At 45.7% G+C, this 17,682-nt stretch overlaps 1 protein-coding gene across 2 annotated transcripts; it reads right to left on the bottom strand.

Moving 5' to 3' along the window:
• Positions 1–1,447: 1,447 nt before the first annotated feature.
• On the bottom strand, positions 1,448–15,956 carry dlk2 (delta-like 2 homolog (Drosophila)). Of its 2 annotated transcripts, none has more exons than XM_084710023.1 (6): positions 15,807–15,956; positions 9,058–9,154; positions 4,662–4,743; positions 4,010–4,140; positions 3,736–3,880; positions 1,448–3,039 (listed from the first exon to the last, which is right to left on the bottom strand). In XM_084710023.1, the coding sequence occupies exons 1-6, from the start codon at positions 15,948–15,950 to the stop codon at positions 2,247–2,249; spliced, it is 1,392 nt and encodes a 463-aa protein (XP_084566149.1). In that variant the 5' UTR covers positions 15,951–15,956; the 3' UTR covers positions 1,448–2,246. The 2 variants fall into 2 exon arrangements, with proteins under 2 accessions (XP_084566149.1, XP_084566150.1); XM_084710024.1 differs by lacking the exon at positions 15,807–15,956 and adding an exon at positions 11,699–11,889.
• Positions 15,957–17,682: the final 1,726 nt, after the last annotated feature.

A 17,682-nucleotide genomic window follows, 5' to 3' on the forward strand; every position in this document is an offset into this window, starting at 1 on the left:
TGGTTCTACAACATCCTCAAGGGGTTCCTCTCATCTTCGCTGCGCTGACAACACTGAATACAAACACCTGGGCAACTCCTCGACACTGTAACATTCAACAGTGGTATCTCACTGTTGTCCACAAAACAGGTACATTTGATGTGTATTTGAGGGAAATATAAGCCATAAGCCTGGACTCATATCCACCACCGCCAAACCTCTGACCCTTACAACAATGTACATACTGATTTCTTTATATGGCCTGGCACTGGTACTGATGATGCCACTTGATGTCATTGTCAAGTCTACAAGAGTCTACAGACATATGGCTTGGATCTACAGTCATTCTCTCTCTCTCTTCAGACAAACATTTGTATTCTAAGTAGCATTGGAAGGCTTTCGAAGACACGAATGTATAGCAAGTGCCTTCTTGATGATTTTGATACGCTCTCAGACGAGCCGCTTCATATTATCCGGGTGCTGAAATTGAGGTTTTAATGATATCAGTGGAATAGTGACAATGAGGCATGGAAGGTGCAATGGTGGGCCACCCCCATGGACGTGAGCTGAAAGAGGACTCCGGTGCTTGGAGTGCAGTGGAGTGGATGAGAGAGAGGGAGGCAGGGGGAGAGACAAGACACAGGTAAGATATCTTTCTTTCTTTAAAGAATCTTCTGGTAGCCTTCCTGAGGTGGGACTTTGAGCTGTGTTGCATGAAGTTGTTTTACTTTTGTCATTTCATGTGGCAGTACATGAGCTGTACAGTCAATATGCGCACGCATACTCGATCAGCAAAAGCATTGCATATCCACCATTTTCTGCTGACTATGAAGTCGTAAAACAAAACCTTGTGTGAGGTACAGTAGCAGTTTAGATTGATATAGCATTTTGATTGTTTGGACAGGTTTCATGGCTACTAAACACAATGCAAAAACCCTAACCCATGTGCCTTATATCACTATGTATACTGTACTGACTATAGATGTAAGAGTTAAGTGCATTTTCATATTTACTGCTTAACCTTTATGTTAGTTATGTTGCTCTAAGATAAAAGTATTTATACTTTTACAGCATTCAGGCCTCCATGTTGTTGAGTCAATCTCCTGTGTAGGGAGTGTGTCGAGAGCTCATCCTACAGGAAGTGAGGACTCTGGTTTCAGTTTATTCCTGGGTTCTCTGTAACTTCCTGTGCAGGCTAGTGTATCAGGAAGGGATTAGGTCATGTTTCACGCACACTAGATATGATTTGGCAAATTCATGAGCTTGTGAACTGATGGATGCCATGAAGGGGGAAGGTGCCTTCAAAGATAAAACACCCAGTGTTGCTAAAGTTGTCAAACCATGATTGATTGGAACACAGGCCTCTTAGCTTATTAGACACCATTGGACAGGATTGGCCACTTTTGAAGGTATACAGTCAAGACATTTATTGCACAGAATTATGTATAAAAAATAAGACTCATTGCAAAATAGGTCACATACATTTAACACAAATAAATTACATAAATAAATTACATTAACACTTTTTGTTAAACAAAATACTGTGTACAACATAAAGCGATAAACAGAACACAATGTGTTTTTACTACTGACAACTTCAATACAAAAATACTTGATCCATGTTTACAAAACAGCTAAATGCATCTTATCATATTTTGGCGTGCTTTCATCAGACATATTAAAAGTACATACATAAACATAAAGCCTGTACATAATGTTATATTTCCCAATGCCTCCTGATTTGAATTTAACACTGCTGAATATCGAGTTTATTATTCAAGGCTTATGTTCAAGGGCATGTTTCTCAACAGTGGAAAACCAGAAATTCCATTTTGGCCTGACATGTTGTCAAGATTAACTCTATCAAGAAAACTAACTGGTGGATATACGTCATATGGATTTGCAGTGACGACATACATGGATCTCAGTATCCCAGTGGTTTTCTCTATTTTGCCTTCGCCCTGTGGTTCAGCAATGATCCACTTCATCAGTACAAGGCCAGGACTGTACCGTATCAGGACTGGCCCAGAACAACATTGGGACTAGACCAGGACTTCATCAGTACTATTGTGGGACTAGACCAAGACTTCATTAGGACTATGCCTCCTTGTCACAGCGTGTCCCAATGTTCACCCATGAACAGACATTGTGGTCTCCCCTTGGTCCTCCACCTCTCCAATGACTTCAATTGGTCATTGAGGCAGGGCCAGTCATGAAAAGTCTGACTTTCCCTGTCTGTGTTAGCAGTCAGTGACCTGGGGTTGAACCTATATCACTTCAGTGTTCAGTCTCTTCTTTTCTAACTCTGGAGCCGGCGGGGTATGCAGAAAGCTAATCTTACACTCCTGCTCCCCAGTGACTGAATGACTCTGTGTCGGGCACTGGTTCAGCTGGGAGGGGGTGCTACAGCGGCAGCGGGCACAGTGGTCCTGCCAGTGCCCCCTGAGCACCAGCCCGGCGGTGAGCGCCACCACGGCCAACGTCATGCCCCCCAGCACCAGCAGCACGATGAGCTGCACCTCCGACAGGCCTGTGGAGCCTCGCTGTGTCACCACCTCTTTAATCTTGAACAGCCTGTCCCCTCCACTGGCAGCCCCCCGGGAATGGTTCCCCGAGGTGGGCTGGCGCGGGGTCACTCCGCCCGGGCCCCCTCCGCCTCCTGCCCAGCCGTGAGAGTTCTTGATGGAGGCGTGGGAGTCGGGGCTCTGAGAGTCCTGGTCCCTCAGTGGCACCTCACAGGTCCTGCCTGTAAAACCTGGCAGGCAGAGGCAGTGGAAGGTACTGGCGCGGTCCAGGCACCGGCCGCGGTTAACACAGGGCTGGCTTGCACAGTCGTCAAGGTTAACGGTGCAGAAGCGGCCGGCGAAGCCCTCTGGACAGAGGCAGGAGAAGCGGTTGATGCCATCCAGGCAGGTGGCTCCGTTGGCACAGGGGCGCATCAAGCAGTCGTCCATGTTGGTTTCGCAGCGACGGCCTGTGAAGCCTGCCAGGCATCGGCAGGAGAGCTCGGGAGCGTAGCCACCATCATCCTCACACAATCCGCCGTTCTTACACGGCGACCTGCGGGCAAATACAAGGATAATCACTGTTGGCCTGCTAAGGAGGCGCTGAATCCCCTCATGAAGACCTGTACCATTCATTCTCTGATCAATTGTTTCTCAAGATGTTTCACCGGCGTGGTTTGTAAGCGGTTGTAGGGTCTTACAATGTGTTGATTTTTGATGACACCCAATCAAGCCCTGATTTGGTACCTCATGTCAAATAAACCTTTGAGCTTAAGCTAAGCCTATGGTTTCCTTGGAAACAGGTTAAGCAGTGATTTGAGGGCTCTGGGGGAGCTGTCGAGCCAAAGATTGAAGAGCTGCTTTTTACAGAGGCCCCTCATTGGGCCGATAATGAGTTTCATAAAATCACATGATTGCCCTCCCGCGGATACAGATTGACCAGGCTGCTACAAGGCCTGTGCCAGTATGATTGTATTTGACTGCCATCAGGGGACCAGCTGGAACAACATGCTGTCAAAATGTTTCCCATACACACACACAGGCACCCACACACACACACACACACATCAAGTGCTCTGTAAAAAAGACTCCTGTCATTCACACACAACCACCTCCCACCACTTTGACATGCGAGATGTCCCATTTGAAAACCGATGATGTTAATGAATTGCATCTGTTAAGAAATGTGTTCATAGATTAGCAACAGGTCTGTGAATAATATGTTCTGCATGATAGTTTCCAAAAGACTTACCTGGTTTTCTGACAAGGTCCTGTTTTGAGCTCACAGTTCCTCCCATGGAAGCCATCAGGACAGAGGCAAGAGTATTCTCCCGAGTCATTGGTGAAACAAGTGGCTCCATTTTGACAAGGCTCCTCCCTCGAACACACATGTACATCTGCATCGCAGCAAGAAAGTTCAACGTTGACACAGTCAGTAGAGTGCAGCACAGTGGCAAAGCATCGTCTGTGAAGTCATTTGGACAGTCCTAAACACACATCATCGCTGATGATGCCGTTTTATTCACCTTTGTCACAGAAGCGTCCTACCCATCCCGGCTCACAGCTGCACTGCCAGGGTTGGTGGCAGGAGCCATGGACGCAGCCTGGCATGATGACACACACGTCACACAGCGGGCCCTCCCAGCCTGGATCACACCTGGCAAACGACACTCACCGTCACAATCTTCCCACAATCTCTTGAGCTCAACATTCTTTATAACATCCTTGTTGTACTTCATTGTTGAATAGGGGATGTCATGCATGGCCCATCAGTGGCAGTATCAATTCTAGCCACGAACACAGGAGGGCGCCCATACTTAACAAAATAATCTTGCAAAGTATTGCTCGAGACTTATATACTATATCAAATATATACTATATAGATGTATTTTTAAGATTTGTGCACTTGTCTGGTGAGCCATGAGGGCGCCCCATTTCTCAAGACTTTAAAGATATACACCATTCCTCTCTTTGATACAGTACTCCCTACCTTCTCGGGAGATACTTGACACCAGTAAAATATGAGGTCCTATGATAGCTTTATAGGTTGGTCATATATCGGCTTTCCATATGCAACATATTCAGACACGGCAGATTTATGTAGCCATCTATTTTGTTTATATACATGCAACATATAACGTATGACGTAAGATTGAGACAAATCAAGGGTCTTCTTACCTGCACACCTCATTCTCGTCGCACCGGCTGTTTGTCATGTTGCACGTGCAATTCCCAGTAGGAGAGGAGAGGAATGACACACCTGAAAGACAAAACAGTCCCTTGCTTCAGTCACTCGACCAAATACATGACCCATACTGCTTTATTTCAGTCCAAACCAGTAAATCCATGAAACCATGAATGTACGTACTCAGTCTGTGATATTGGTTGCCAAATGCAAAGTTTAAACTGCATTTATTCATGAAGCTTCTTCAAAAGCATGGACCTTCCTGCTGTCGATAGGGAAATCTCTTGTGTCAAAACAAAGACAAGCCCAGGGTTTGTTCGGGGCTAATCAGATTCATGCCACCAGTCGCTGAGAGGTGACAACGCCCAAGAGGTGTTGTCAGAAAGAGCCTTGATTGGATGACAGCTGCTGGGACCCAAACAGAGAGAGGATTTCAGTCTTCTGTTGGGATCCCACCAGCCCTGACACTCCGGCTGTGGGTGAGCCACGTGCATTTGGTGTGTCTTTACAACAGCTTGTAGTCCACCAGCATGGCGGGAGGACGCCTTGGAAACAGCTGGTGGAATCTATACATGACCACTGGTGGCCATACTGACAAGGGCATTTTGTTTTGAAGTAAGTAGTGCCCAAGTGTGCATCAGGTATTGCCCATATGAATGAGTCACAGGCTTAATTGGAGTGTTGCAGTTGGTCATATAGAAGAATGAATTTGCCTTTAGGCTATTGCTTTTATGAGATAAATAAAGGCAATCTTCCATTAGAGGATTCATCTTTCCTTGTTGTGTTGCTCGTGCTGTTTTCCTGGCCCCAGGCATACCTGTGTGTGTGCCATCTGAACTCAGTCTTTGTAAATAGCGGGTTATTGGCTGGTATATGACTGTGCGTGTCACAGCAAGGAGCATGAGGGGAGCGCGTGCAGCGGGAAGAGAGGAATGCTTCACAATCGTGTCTCCACAGCTCTGGCTCTGTCCAAACACAACTGGAATTCATAATCACTCCTTGTTATGCCTCCCACAGTTCTCCACACACTCTCCATGCACTGACCTTGCACATCATGAAGAGGTGTGCTCAACTATTTAATAGATGAAACAATGTCTGGGAATGTGTGTTCTGTAATGAGTTCCTACCCGCCAATTCATGAATAGAAAGATTCCTTGAAGAAAACGGTTGGGGTTATTGATAATGACAACTTCTTTGCAATTGGATAATATAGTTTTCCTGGGGTTGCATACACGTTCACAGTCATTTACTTGAGAGCAGGAATGGCAGGCATTTTCCATTGCCAGACCAGTGGCCTGCAGTAAGCTTTGTGGCCGTGGGAACATACTGGACTTTGAACAATGAAACGCTCAGCTTTCCTCTCCACCGTCAACAGAACAGCTGAGACGTCCTAACCGTTATCTGAGAACGGAGACGCAGTCCCCAAAACAACGACATGAAGCGTAATCTCTTAAATACAGACAGCTGGGAAAGCCCAGGATTAGCTTGTGTATTCCAAACAGGGAGGCTATAAAACAATCCCACGTACAATGGGACAGCCTACCACAGTAAGCCGTTACACATCCACAGACCTAATTTATGGTGTGAAAAGCACATGAGGTCCTGCACACCGTACAGAGCTGACATGTGTACCGTCTTGGATTTAGGACCATATCTGATCGAATCGGACAAGTCATATTTATTCAGCAAGGCATGTTTATTTACTATCTGCTGTCTGCGCATATTTAAATCATCCTCTGAAATATGTACCTGAAATATGAAATAGGAGTTCTCTACTTGTCAAGACTTTTCGATCTGGTCCCATTTTTGTGCAGTGTTCCCACCAAGCGGCTGTGGGAAAGGGATTGGATTTTGTAAAAGGGAGACTTGGCACAGGTGTCTTTCTGCTCCTTGGCATGTCCTGTAATACGATGGGGGGAGATCATGTCGAAGCACCTGGAAGGTTTTGGGAGCGTTTGGGTGAAAGCACCCAGCTCTGGAAATTGCAGAGCAGGAAATAAGTCTCCAATTTCCGCTCTCCCTGGAGGTAAAGTATAAAAATGTTCAAACCTTTCATTACACAGCGGATGAGTTCCCTTCACGGCCTCTAGAGTAGGCATGCCGACTGGAACCCAGGAGGATTGACAGGTTGTGACATCAGAGCTTTGAGACAGCCTGCCATGTTACTACCAGTGTTACCGTAACCAGTAACATACAAGTGACATGTTCAATGACCATGAATAAAGAGAGCAAAAAGAGCCTGCGAAAGAGAGAAACAGATTCACGATGCTACGCAGAATCACCCTGTATAGGCTGGCGTACCGTGAGGCAGACGTTTTTACACTGACACAAGGAACCTGTAGTCCTATCTAAAGTTAGTGGGAATCAAACCGACAGCCTTGATGTGGCAGGCATCATATCCAAAGACATGGGTAGCCAGACAATGTGACATCCGTCCTCAGGGAGGGACAGAGCCGGCAGGTCAGGGTACACAGCCGTCTGAGCACCGCAGAGTGGAGACAGACTGATGAGTCCCAGACCACTGAGCCTGCTTTCCAAGGCCCAGGTCTGGAACAACGAGCTGGCTGCCTCTCATTTCTACCAGCCACAGGCTGTGGGCCGGTCCCAGTAGGCCTGTCTGCCCAGAACCCCAGCCCTGGTTTAAGTCTCAGTGTCTGGATTGGGCTCCCTCTGCCAACGCCCTCCCGTTCAGCATTGGAACAATCACCAGCAGTTCCAGGAAAAGACCCAAGGCCCAACCCCAGAAACAGGCAGTGTCCAGGGTAATGGATACTGCTGGAGGCTCGTCGACCAAAGAGATGCTTGAAATTGGGACTCTTTTGAAAAATAGATCATTTTGGAAAAAGCAATGTAATTGTGTCAATTTGCACTTTGTAATGTAAATACACATTATTTCTTTGTTTTGTTTCCTTATCTTCTGTAAATCTGGCTGTTTTTGAATATCAAACACTGGTTTATTTGTACAGTCCCAGAATACAACCAAATATCCAGTGCAGCAGTCATGTGAGATTACAGTGTAAACAAGAGCTTGAATATACAGTAGTGTTTCTTTCTTGGAAATACTATGCCATGATTGTTCTGAGGCCAGGCCTTGAACTGTGGGGCCTTGTCACCAGCTAGTGTATCACTCCTATAATATAATGACCAGACCACCAACTGTTCAACAACAGTGTTCTTTGTTTGGAGTGGTATTCTTTAAATGCCTGTGATTGGTCACCTTATCAGGAAAAACAGGTGCTTTTGTCTTTCATGGCCCGCCCCCTCCATGTGGGGTCATAAGCAGGCTCCCTAGCGCCCCTCAGGGGGGGTACCACCTCATTTACTGGTCGCGTTGAGTTCCTTCATGTTAAAAACCAGAGAGATCTAAATTTACCCTGCCAATGAAACCCTATCCCTGACACCCTCCCCCATCAGGTGCCCATCAAGTTCCCCCAACGTCTTCCCTGGCCTGTGCCAGGGTCAGTGCCTTGGTGCCGACTAACCACACAGGTTTGGGTTTCTTCCATTTTGATCCATCCCCAGACCGGCTGTGTGTCTGCCACCAGTCCTCGCGCTGCAGAGCGCGTGCAAGCATATATGTGTGTCCAGATCAGAGAGGAAGTGAAGGTGAGGAAGGAAGGAAGGAAGGAAGGAAGGAAGGAAGGAAGGAAGGAAGGAAGGAACAGGGGGCTGTAAGAAAAGGCGGACGAAGGGGTGGGGGTTTGGGGAGATACAGCACCAAGTGTCTCAAGGAGCCGTAACCAGACCCCCCCCAAAAAACTAAATTTGATCTGGGTATCCACTCAGCTGCTGCCGGCACTAGAAAAATATTTAGGCAGCGAGAGCCTAGAGAGGATCCTGCCGCCTTATCCCTGTGGCTCCGGGGCTTCTGGGCAGGCCAGAGGACACAGACAAGGCCCGGGACTTTATCCTTAGAGGAAACTCCCCCTGGCCTCCAGAGGTCAGACACCTGTCCCCCGCCACACGTGTCACACACCTTCTGACACTGTGGCTCTCATCACATCATGACTCCCCTCTGCAACCCCAGGGGCCCGCAGCAGAAATTAATCACATTCTTTAACAGGGATAGGAATTTCACAGCTGAGTTCACAAAGAGGGAGATAAGTTTTTAAAAAGGGCTCATCTCTCATCTTTAATTGTGTACAGCCGACTTGCACATCCTTTATTTGAGATATATAATGTAGATATACAATTCTGAGGATTTAATTGAATGAAGAAGGTTTTGTCTTTCTCATCGTTTTTTTCTCCAGCATGTTAATCCAAATAATTGACTTTTTACTTCCTCTGAAAAATCCAAACAATCTAAATCATGCAAAATGCAAAAATGTCAATGCAAGGAATTCTATCTAATACTCTGCTGTTGTGGCTGGCAAGTCACGCAGCTCTTACCTTGACCCTGGGATTGGTTGAGGAGCAGGGAACAGAAGCAGCTCCAGAGCAGCAGAATGATTGTATCTCTTTGAGGCATGACTATAATGGCAAGGATCTGGAAAGCAAAGCAGATTTTTTTTCCACTTTAGAACTTTGGCAGGGTTAATCTTTGACGATCGTGTCAAACACACATACGCTGGAATCAAATGTTGGTTGCGTGGGGGAGTCCTGTCTTGGGCTCGACATACATCATGACCATAAGGTAAACAGGCCAAGGGCCACAAAGGAATCTTGAAAGGTTACAGAACAGGAGTGAGACATTCCGACTGCGCAAGGCTTGCAGGGTCATTACAACTTGGCCCACAACTCTTATTCCGCTGTCATCATTTTGATAAAGGGCACTTAACCAGGTGTCTCAGTGATAAATCAGGCTGGCCATCATGGCATTCCAGGACATGTGTTGGTCCTGGAGAGAGACACCTCCAACTGCTGCCGATGCCTTAGAAAGAGATACTATGGCGACAAGACAGATATTTTTACTAGTCTGAAGTGTTGCTTGGCTGCAGTGGGGGATTTACTGAAAACCAAATCGTCCTGTGATCCTCTGATACTTCCTAATGAGACAAAAAGAAGGTTGAGTATGAGACGAGTTTGATTCTTCGGTTTGACATTTTTCGAGTTTAATGTCCTATACCCAAAGGATCCAATGTCCTATATCCTTCTCTTACGCACCGCCCCCCCCCCCCGCCCCCGCCCCAAATCAAACACAGCGCAACATGATCACCTCAACAGGGAACAGACACTCTCTTAATAATTTAGGAAGCATCATGAATCTTTTATATTGGACATATTCAACAAGACCGCACCACTCTTGCATCACCCTTCTTCTGTCAAACTCAATTGTTTCTTTCAGATGGTTGATGAGTACAGATATGAGCTTTTAGCTCAGGTGTCTCTTACATACTTCTGTTGCTTTTCTTGGTAAGGTAAAAGCGCATGGTGTTTCTGGCTTCTCTTCTAAGAAGAAGACTGCTAAAACCATTTAGAAAACCACTGTAAGCAATGACTCGAGTATATCATGTTTACATGACCCCCACTGCACTTGAAGTAGTTTTTGATGTCCACCTGGCAATCATCCATATTCAGGTCAATCTAAAGGTCTTTTTCAGATGAAGGTGCCGACCTCACTTTTCAATGAATCTTTAAGTTAACCTTTCAAGTTCTCCCCAGAATTGGACTAGTGGGAAGCAGAGAGAGAGAGAGGGTGGGGGGGGGGGGGGTTAGGGGGGGCCCAGACGGTCTATTCCTTACATTCTATCCTTGGCTGGACTTTTCATATCCTGCCCGGTAATCTCTCAATTGTCATTCCGTCATTGTTGAGATGAAGGTTTTGAATCCGGCAGCCGGACAACAACTGTGCCTCCCCCCTGTTCCTGTCGCTGTGGTCTGATGCAGCTTTCTCCTCACCTTGCTAATGAGAGCAAACACTGACAAGGCTTTGAACGTGAAACCCGAGAGCGGCTTCGACGTCCATAATAGGAGTCCTTCTCTGTCACGCCACATTCAACTGCTGCGGCCCATTGTCCTTGATGCTCTGGATTCCACATCAATTATCACCTCGAGAGTGTGTCCAAGCTCATGTGCAGACGTGAACATTTTGTAATAACCCCCATACAAATATAGAACATGTAGATAGGTGTCCCGTGTATATGAAGACATGTCCACAGAGACATTCCTAACCCCATTCTCCCTCGTTTTTGTCAGTCACGGCACTGAGTTTGAACTGTCCTTGTTTCCCATGGTCTTCCTTTGGCGATAAATGTAGCATGTCTCTGGTGTGTTCCTCAAAGGTATGTTGTAGGTCCCTTTCCTCTTTGCACATGTATTGTGTGGGACCAAGGTGTGAGGGATGTCCCTGGAGCGTCACAGCTTGAGCAGCTGACGGAGTCTAATGCCAGACACCACATTCCTGATTTCAAAGTAATTATGACTGAGTTCATTAACCTATCCAAACGCTCCTTTGTCTACACACAAATGTATTGCTTTTAACACTTCACTTACAGTAACCACCTTGTCTGGTTATCACTGTATAGTGTATGCTTGTAAGAATTGTAATAAAAGTAATTGATGAACACGTTTATATCCTAAATGTATATTTTACATTTGTATTCAAAAGGATGCGCTAAATTGGCAGTGATTCCAATTGTCATATTTGGTGGTGCCAAATTTGTTATCTTCAAAAACGTTTATGAAAATAGGATGTCAGACCACCTACAATAGTAGCAATCATTTTTATACGTGTGTCAAAGCACCACTGTGCCAACTAACACTGCTGCTAGCTCCCATCATCAGAATACAGCCAATTTAGGGCTATTGAGTCGAACTGTGATCATTTAGTGTCTGATGTAGACTAAGAGACTTTCCTGCCTTCAAAATACATTCTGACTTCACAAATATTCAACAAAACTGTAAAACCAACCATTTCTGGATGTCCAGCCAGGATAGGATGTGCCATGGCCTAGTGGGTTCCAATTTCCCTGCATCTCTTTCTCTCATCACCAACAGGCTATCTCTCTATCTCTGACAAACACTCCCCCTAATCTCTATTACGCACACAGATGCACACACACAAACATTACACGGCACATGTGCTACACACCTGAGCAAAACGTGGTCACCACGGATCAGTAGTAGTCCTCAGGTAGAGTGAATGTGGCCACATGCACCATCAAAAATCAAACAAAGCCCAAAGAGTTCAGCTACTCCCAAAACCAAATGTTTAGGAGCCGGCAAGCAATATGGAGAGTATTGTCGATCAAAAAGACTGTCAGGGAAACAGAAGCAGGAGAGAGAAAGACAAGGAGGGATCCACCTCCCCACTTAACAACACAAACCTGACTACAGACCAGCTCTTAAAGAAACAGGCTCCATTTGCATCCCCCCTAACATAGTCATCAGACAGCCATCACCTCAACAGGAACAGCTCCAATGTAATTTTCACCTCTGTCTTTTTTCCTTAGTGGGAATATTCAGACAAAATTCAATACAATTAACAGGTAACATGGAACAAATGCATTTTACACTGCAAACATTTTGCATTTTTATTTTTTCACAGCCATGCCATATTTAATTGGTTCTTCAGAAATCACAAATTCTTCAGCGAGAATATTATAAATACTCATATATTATCAACTACTGCAGCATTAATATTCAGTAAAGAAGCATTACACCTCAGCTACAGTAGATCCCTCCACTCAGTCAGACTACATGTTTGAATGTTCGATTTCTGCAACTGGCTCTCTTGATGTCTGTTCTATTCAGTTGGAAGGAAAGAAAAGAAAATCAATCAGGCCTCATTGTGTGTTTGTTGATGTTCTGCCCCTTCTTGAGAGGCTCCAGCATGGAATAGAGACGGTGGAGAGGAAGGCTGTTGCTGTAGCGACAGTTCTGGCTCCTCAGGTCGGAGGGCTGCTGTGCCCACACGTTCCTCTGCAGGCAAAAGCCAGAAAAGGATCATTTTTCAGGGGATTATCTCGACAATATCACTGCTGTGTGCCTGGGAAGACAGGCATCTACATGCCTGCATGACGTGCTGTTGTGAAGCGCATACTGCTCCACTGTGTGTCTATGGTGTGCTTGTATTCAGCGGTGTTTGTGGCTGGCTGCCTGCAGGGAGAGAGAGAGAGAGAGAGAGAAAGAGAGAGAGGGAGAGAGAGAGAGAGAGAGAGAGAGAGAGAGAGAGAGAGAGAGAGAGAGAGAGAGAGTGTGTGTGTGTGTGTGTGTGTGTGTGTGTGTGTGTGTGTGTGTGTGTGTGTGTGTGTGTGTGTGTGTGCGTGCATGCGTGCATGCGCGTGTGTGCGCGTATCTTTAGTTGATGTGCTTGCATTAATTTCTGCTTAAGGCAAATAGTAAGAGTAAGAGTAAGCTAATTACCTGTTACCATTAAACTCAATGAACTGCAATCTGCTCCTACAAAATAACTAATTTAGAAGGTTGAGCCGGCAAACTACGGTCGGAGCACTGTCATAAAATTGACATCTCTGCTAGTCCACACTTGTCATTGTGACACTTCAAGGACTTCCACTTCACTCAAATAAACATAGAACAGCATCTGTATAGTTGTGTGCCTGGCTGCCTCTGTTAAATTCAGATGAATGTTGAGATGCACTCAACTGTTGCCGTCTCTGTTGCCGCCTATTTGCCAGCTCGCCAGCCTGCTTGCCTGCCAGCCTGCCTGCCAGCCTGCCTGCCTGTGTGTGTTTATACTGGGATAATGGCCTTCCCATTACTCTACCCACCCGACCGGGTAAAGCAATGTCTACATTTGTGAATGTCTCTTTTAAGACAGGATGATTATGACACATCTGCTTGGAAAATCAGCAACAAAATAATGAGTTCTCAGCTTTCAGATGATATATGGTTGCCCTTATAATTTGATTCAATAAGGCTGCCAATGCCTCTGAATACAAAATGGCAGTCATTACATTTCAATGATGCAATTTAGAAAATTGCTAGATTTATGGCTGTCTGCAATGCATTGTATAAACATAATGATTAGTTTGAGAGGAGCATGGCTTTGTTGGCATTTTGTGTTTTTAATGGATTTTTGAAAACATGAAATGTTTCCAAATGCAAATTCTCACATTGTTAGTTTTTTTGTAATCAGCTGCAAGTTAATTGGAGCAAAACAATTGTCTTTGTCTGATATGTGGTGCAGTTTCCTGCTTCAGTTCTGATTGGAAACACATTGTGTGTCCCGCTTTCATTTTCCCTGTGAAAGAAACAGCAAAGAGGAACTTTCATGGCTTCAACTTTAAATATTTGGGCCTGAGAGGAGCCGATATGTTAGTTTTCCCACACTCTCACACACACTGTTATCACATCAGTTTGGAGGGAAAAACATAGCAGATCTCCTTCTCATGCAACTGCCCTGTCCTGCACAATGTCTTGTCTTTATCAACAACGGGCTTTTTGCGTGTAAATGTTCAGTATATAAAATTATCAAGAAACTTGAACCCTTCAAGAGGTTTTGCTTTACATTGACACCCAACCTTCTTGTTTTTCAGCAGCTTCATTAGTGAGTGCCACAATTAGATGTGTAAAGCCCAAGAACATTTGAATTTGTTTGTCAAGCTCACATCCCATCCACCGGATATAACCAAAGCAACAGTATTGAGAGAAAAAACACAACAGACCCAAATCAAGTTGTAACATTCCCTGTGACGTGCTGTTGCAGGCCTATCCTTGCATGGATGTGGTGTCTAACTTCCTCCTCATTCTTACTGCGTATCTAACTGTTCAGGCCTGTCTTGTTACGCACTGTGCTTTTACTCACAGGGTTGTTACACACAGGCTATGTTGACCCCCTTTAACATGAATCATTCTGCTGTTTTACAACCAAAGGAAAAACACAGTGACCTAAGAAAACAAAAGCTTGCCCAAACAATTCAAATATTGGCATAAATATTTGGTTTGTGCAATTTGTAAATTTTCTTTACAAGAAAGGCTTTAAAGGGTTCTCACCTACTGTGAAACTAGGAGGCTTGTAATCTGGCCACTAGAAATCAAGCCTAACACAGTTTATCTCCACAGGTGCCAACAGTTGCCTAAGCAACAGAGGACCAGGGCTGCTGATGTTTAGGGCAGCAAGCGAGAATAACATAGTTTTTCTGTCAGGGGTTTCCCATGATGTTTCATTTTATTCTTTTGATTTAGTATTTTTTATACATATTGCCACTTTATTGGGTAAATGGACCCGAATGGCTGACATTGCATTCTCTCCTCCATAGTCATCAAGTTAATGTTATACAATCCATTCCTTAAAAGTCTGACTCTAACAGTGATGGGCAGGGAATCCAAGGCCTGAAACTACATCAACGACCCGAATTACCAGGGCCAACAAATCATGACCAAGCATATGTAAGAAAAGGAAGGCGGAAGATAGAGGCACAGGAGAATGTTACTATCAGAGCCAGAAATGTAGAAGCATTGGCAGATGACTGCTTGAATGTGTTGCGTCTAAGTAAGCCTGATACTCATCTCTAAGATTTCTGTGGATGTGTATAACTTGTCAGTGTGGGGTGTTTATGACAGACATAAATCAAAGACAACATTTCTAAGACAATAACTACCAAGCACAGGAACTGGCTATGTCATATTCTTTCATCTCATATCATTTCGAAGAAAAAAAAGAGAACTACTAAATTCCAGTAATGGTCTTAGAAATGTATAATTCTCTGCCCTCTTGTTTTTTCAATACATAGATACACACACACCTGTCTGCGTCAAGCAGTGTGTGGTGCCATGCCCTCTTGTCTGACTCCGGAGAATGCATTGCCAGTGCCAGAGACTGGCAGAGAGAGTACAGTACTGAGTCTGTAAGCCATTTATTAGGAAGTCCAGGTATTTATGATGTAGATTTACTGGCCTCTGAACTTTGTACTCTGAACAGAGCACATTTGCTTTGCACATGGCTTTTTATCTTGACAGCAAATCAAAAGGAAGAAGATCAAGTCAACTCTGGCGATAAATGTTGCAGAATACTGTATCCACTGGGCAGACTGAATGTTAATACAGCTAGAAAAAGTATCAAATTTAAGCACTTGAGAATTTTGCAATCTCATAGGCTGACAAGTACTATTGGACTGACCTTTACAAGTAGCTTACCAGCACAATTCAGTTCCACACTTACTGTAAAGTCCACGTGGCTTGCAGTATTTACGGTTAGTCACTCAACTCAACAATGTTTTCATGAATGAACTTCTTACCTCTTTTGAAAGAGCACTCTTTGTCTTCTGCAATTGTAATGTAGAAAGGTTTTTAAAAGAGAGTCCTTTGTATGCACTTTTACTCCAGTCGGCCAGTCTACGCTGGAGTCCTCTGTCCTTGAAGTGTGTCCAGGCGTCAAACATACACACGCTGGCTTGTTATTTTAGTGAGTGGCGAGCTGCAGACAGGCTGCAGGAGGCTGTGCCCCCACCCTCCAGATGGAAGACAAGGAGACGCACGCGCCCGCCCCACTTCACACCCTCTCTCTCCTCCCCCCTCTCCCTTGGTGGACTGACCCTATGGGCCACACTCTTGTACAGTATCAGCGCTTGAGTGTGAAGTGTGTGTATGTGTGTGTGAGTGTGTCTGGAGGGGGACCCAGGTGTTTTCTGTTGCAAAGTGCTTTGGCAAAGAATGTGTTTGCAGCAGGGTTAAATGAAGCTGTGATTAGACAGCCGAACCTGCATCGGTGGGGGTTGGGTTGGGGCACTCTATTGTCCTCACCACACACTTTTACTCTCCATTTGTTCCTCGGGAAGTGTACAAAGGTTCTATAAGATAGCACTGACTTTGCACTAATTGATTCCAGGAATTAATGCCAGAAAAACCTTTTCATTACATTTCTCAATCTTCCAGATGTGGCACTCGTCGTCTTGTTCCAGATTGTTAAGCCTTCTGGTTAACAATCTGGAACACACGGCAGCCCCACTGAGTTTAGGTAATGCTTCACACACCTCAGCTGTGTCTTGTGAGGCCAAGGACGTTTGCTTTCTCTCTTTTGTGTTTTAAAGATGTTTGTTTTGTAAGAAGATAGAGTGGCAGTCATTAACACCTTCCATTCCCCCCACCCCTCCCACCCCTCGTGCCTCACAAGCAGGCACAGAGAATTAACGTTCCATAGCTGGGATTCCCTCCTCCAATCTGTGGAGGTGGGCAGGGCAGGTGGCAAAGACCCAACCACCCTTGCTGCACCATGGCCAATATGGTCCTCAATATGGACCTCCCTCCCTCCCACCATCCCCACCCCACCAAATGACCAGAGGTGGGGCCTGCATCCCAGGGGGCTTGGCCTGGTTGTCGTAACCTAATCCTCAAGGCTCATTGTTACAATGGATACGGAGAGGGTTGGTGGGGGTGATGGGGGGTTGGGGGGTTTGAGTCTATATCCGACCATGCCTATCGGACCACTTTGAAACAGCCGCCCTTCAAGGGGGGCTGGGGGGGGGTTGAGAAGTAGAGCCTATTGAATGAGACGCGTGGTGTGTGCAGCTGCGAGAAGTCTTCTCCCCCTAAGTGCAAGTAATCTGCACACAATGCAGAGCAGAGCGATGGAGGGAGCGGGGGGGGGGGGGGGGCTGGGGGGGGGTCTGTCAACATGAAGAGACCTTGATGGCTGCAGGTATTGAGTGACACTCAAATATGACCGAGATGCCCCCCACCAGCACTACCACCTTCCCCCCCCCCCGAACCCTCCCCCCCCCCTCACCTCCTCAACCATCACCAACTCCCTGAGGCACCTGGTCTGCTTGCCTGTTTATCTTGGGATGAGAATGGGGGGCTGAATTGTGGGAGGGGCAGACAACAAACATTCCTCACCCACACTAGCCTTGACCCAAAGCAGCTGAGGGTTGCTGGGAGGACAGCCTGTGGAGACTGTGCACACCGGAGTTCCCGGGATGGCCGACATACAGTACAATCTTTTTCCTGCGGCATGTTACGTGCAATGGTTGTGTTATACCTCCAGAACGACTTCAGGCCTCGCAGATCCTACATAAGCACTTAAGTCCACGTAAGCTTGTCCCATGTGCCTTGTGCATTATGTCCTCACCATGACCAATTGGAGGGTTTTCCTAAAGCATGCATGTCTTTGTCTGT

This window comes from Hypomesus nipponensis, chromosome 11, assembly GCF_054491055.1.
Source record: "Hypomesus nipponensis isolate SF chromosome 11, ASM5449105v1, whole genome shotgun sequence".
Classification (NCBI taxonomy): Eukaryota; Metazoa; Chordata; class Actinopteri; order Osmeriformes; family Osmeridae; genus Hypomesus; species Hypomesus nipponensis.

Bases quoted from the DNA above. Each gene is read 5' to 3' on its own strand.
- dlk2 (XM_084710023.1), bottom strand. From the start codon at position 15,950: ATGTTTGACGCCTGGACACACTTCAAGGACAGAGGACTCCAGCGTAGA. The intron at 4,744-9,057 runs GTAAGAGCTGCG...TTTGTCTTTCAG, and splicing joins CAACCAATCCCAGGGTCAAG to GTGTGTCATTCCTCTCCTCT. The intron at 4,141-4,661 runs GTAAGAAGACCC...GTCGTTTGCCAG, and splicing joins GACGAGAATGAGGTGTGCAG to GTGTGATCCAGGCTGGGAGG.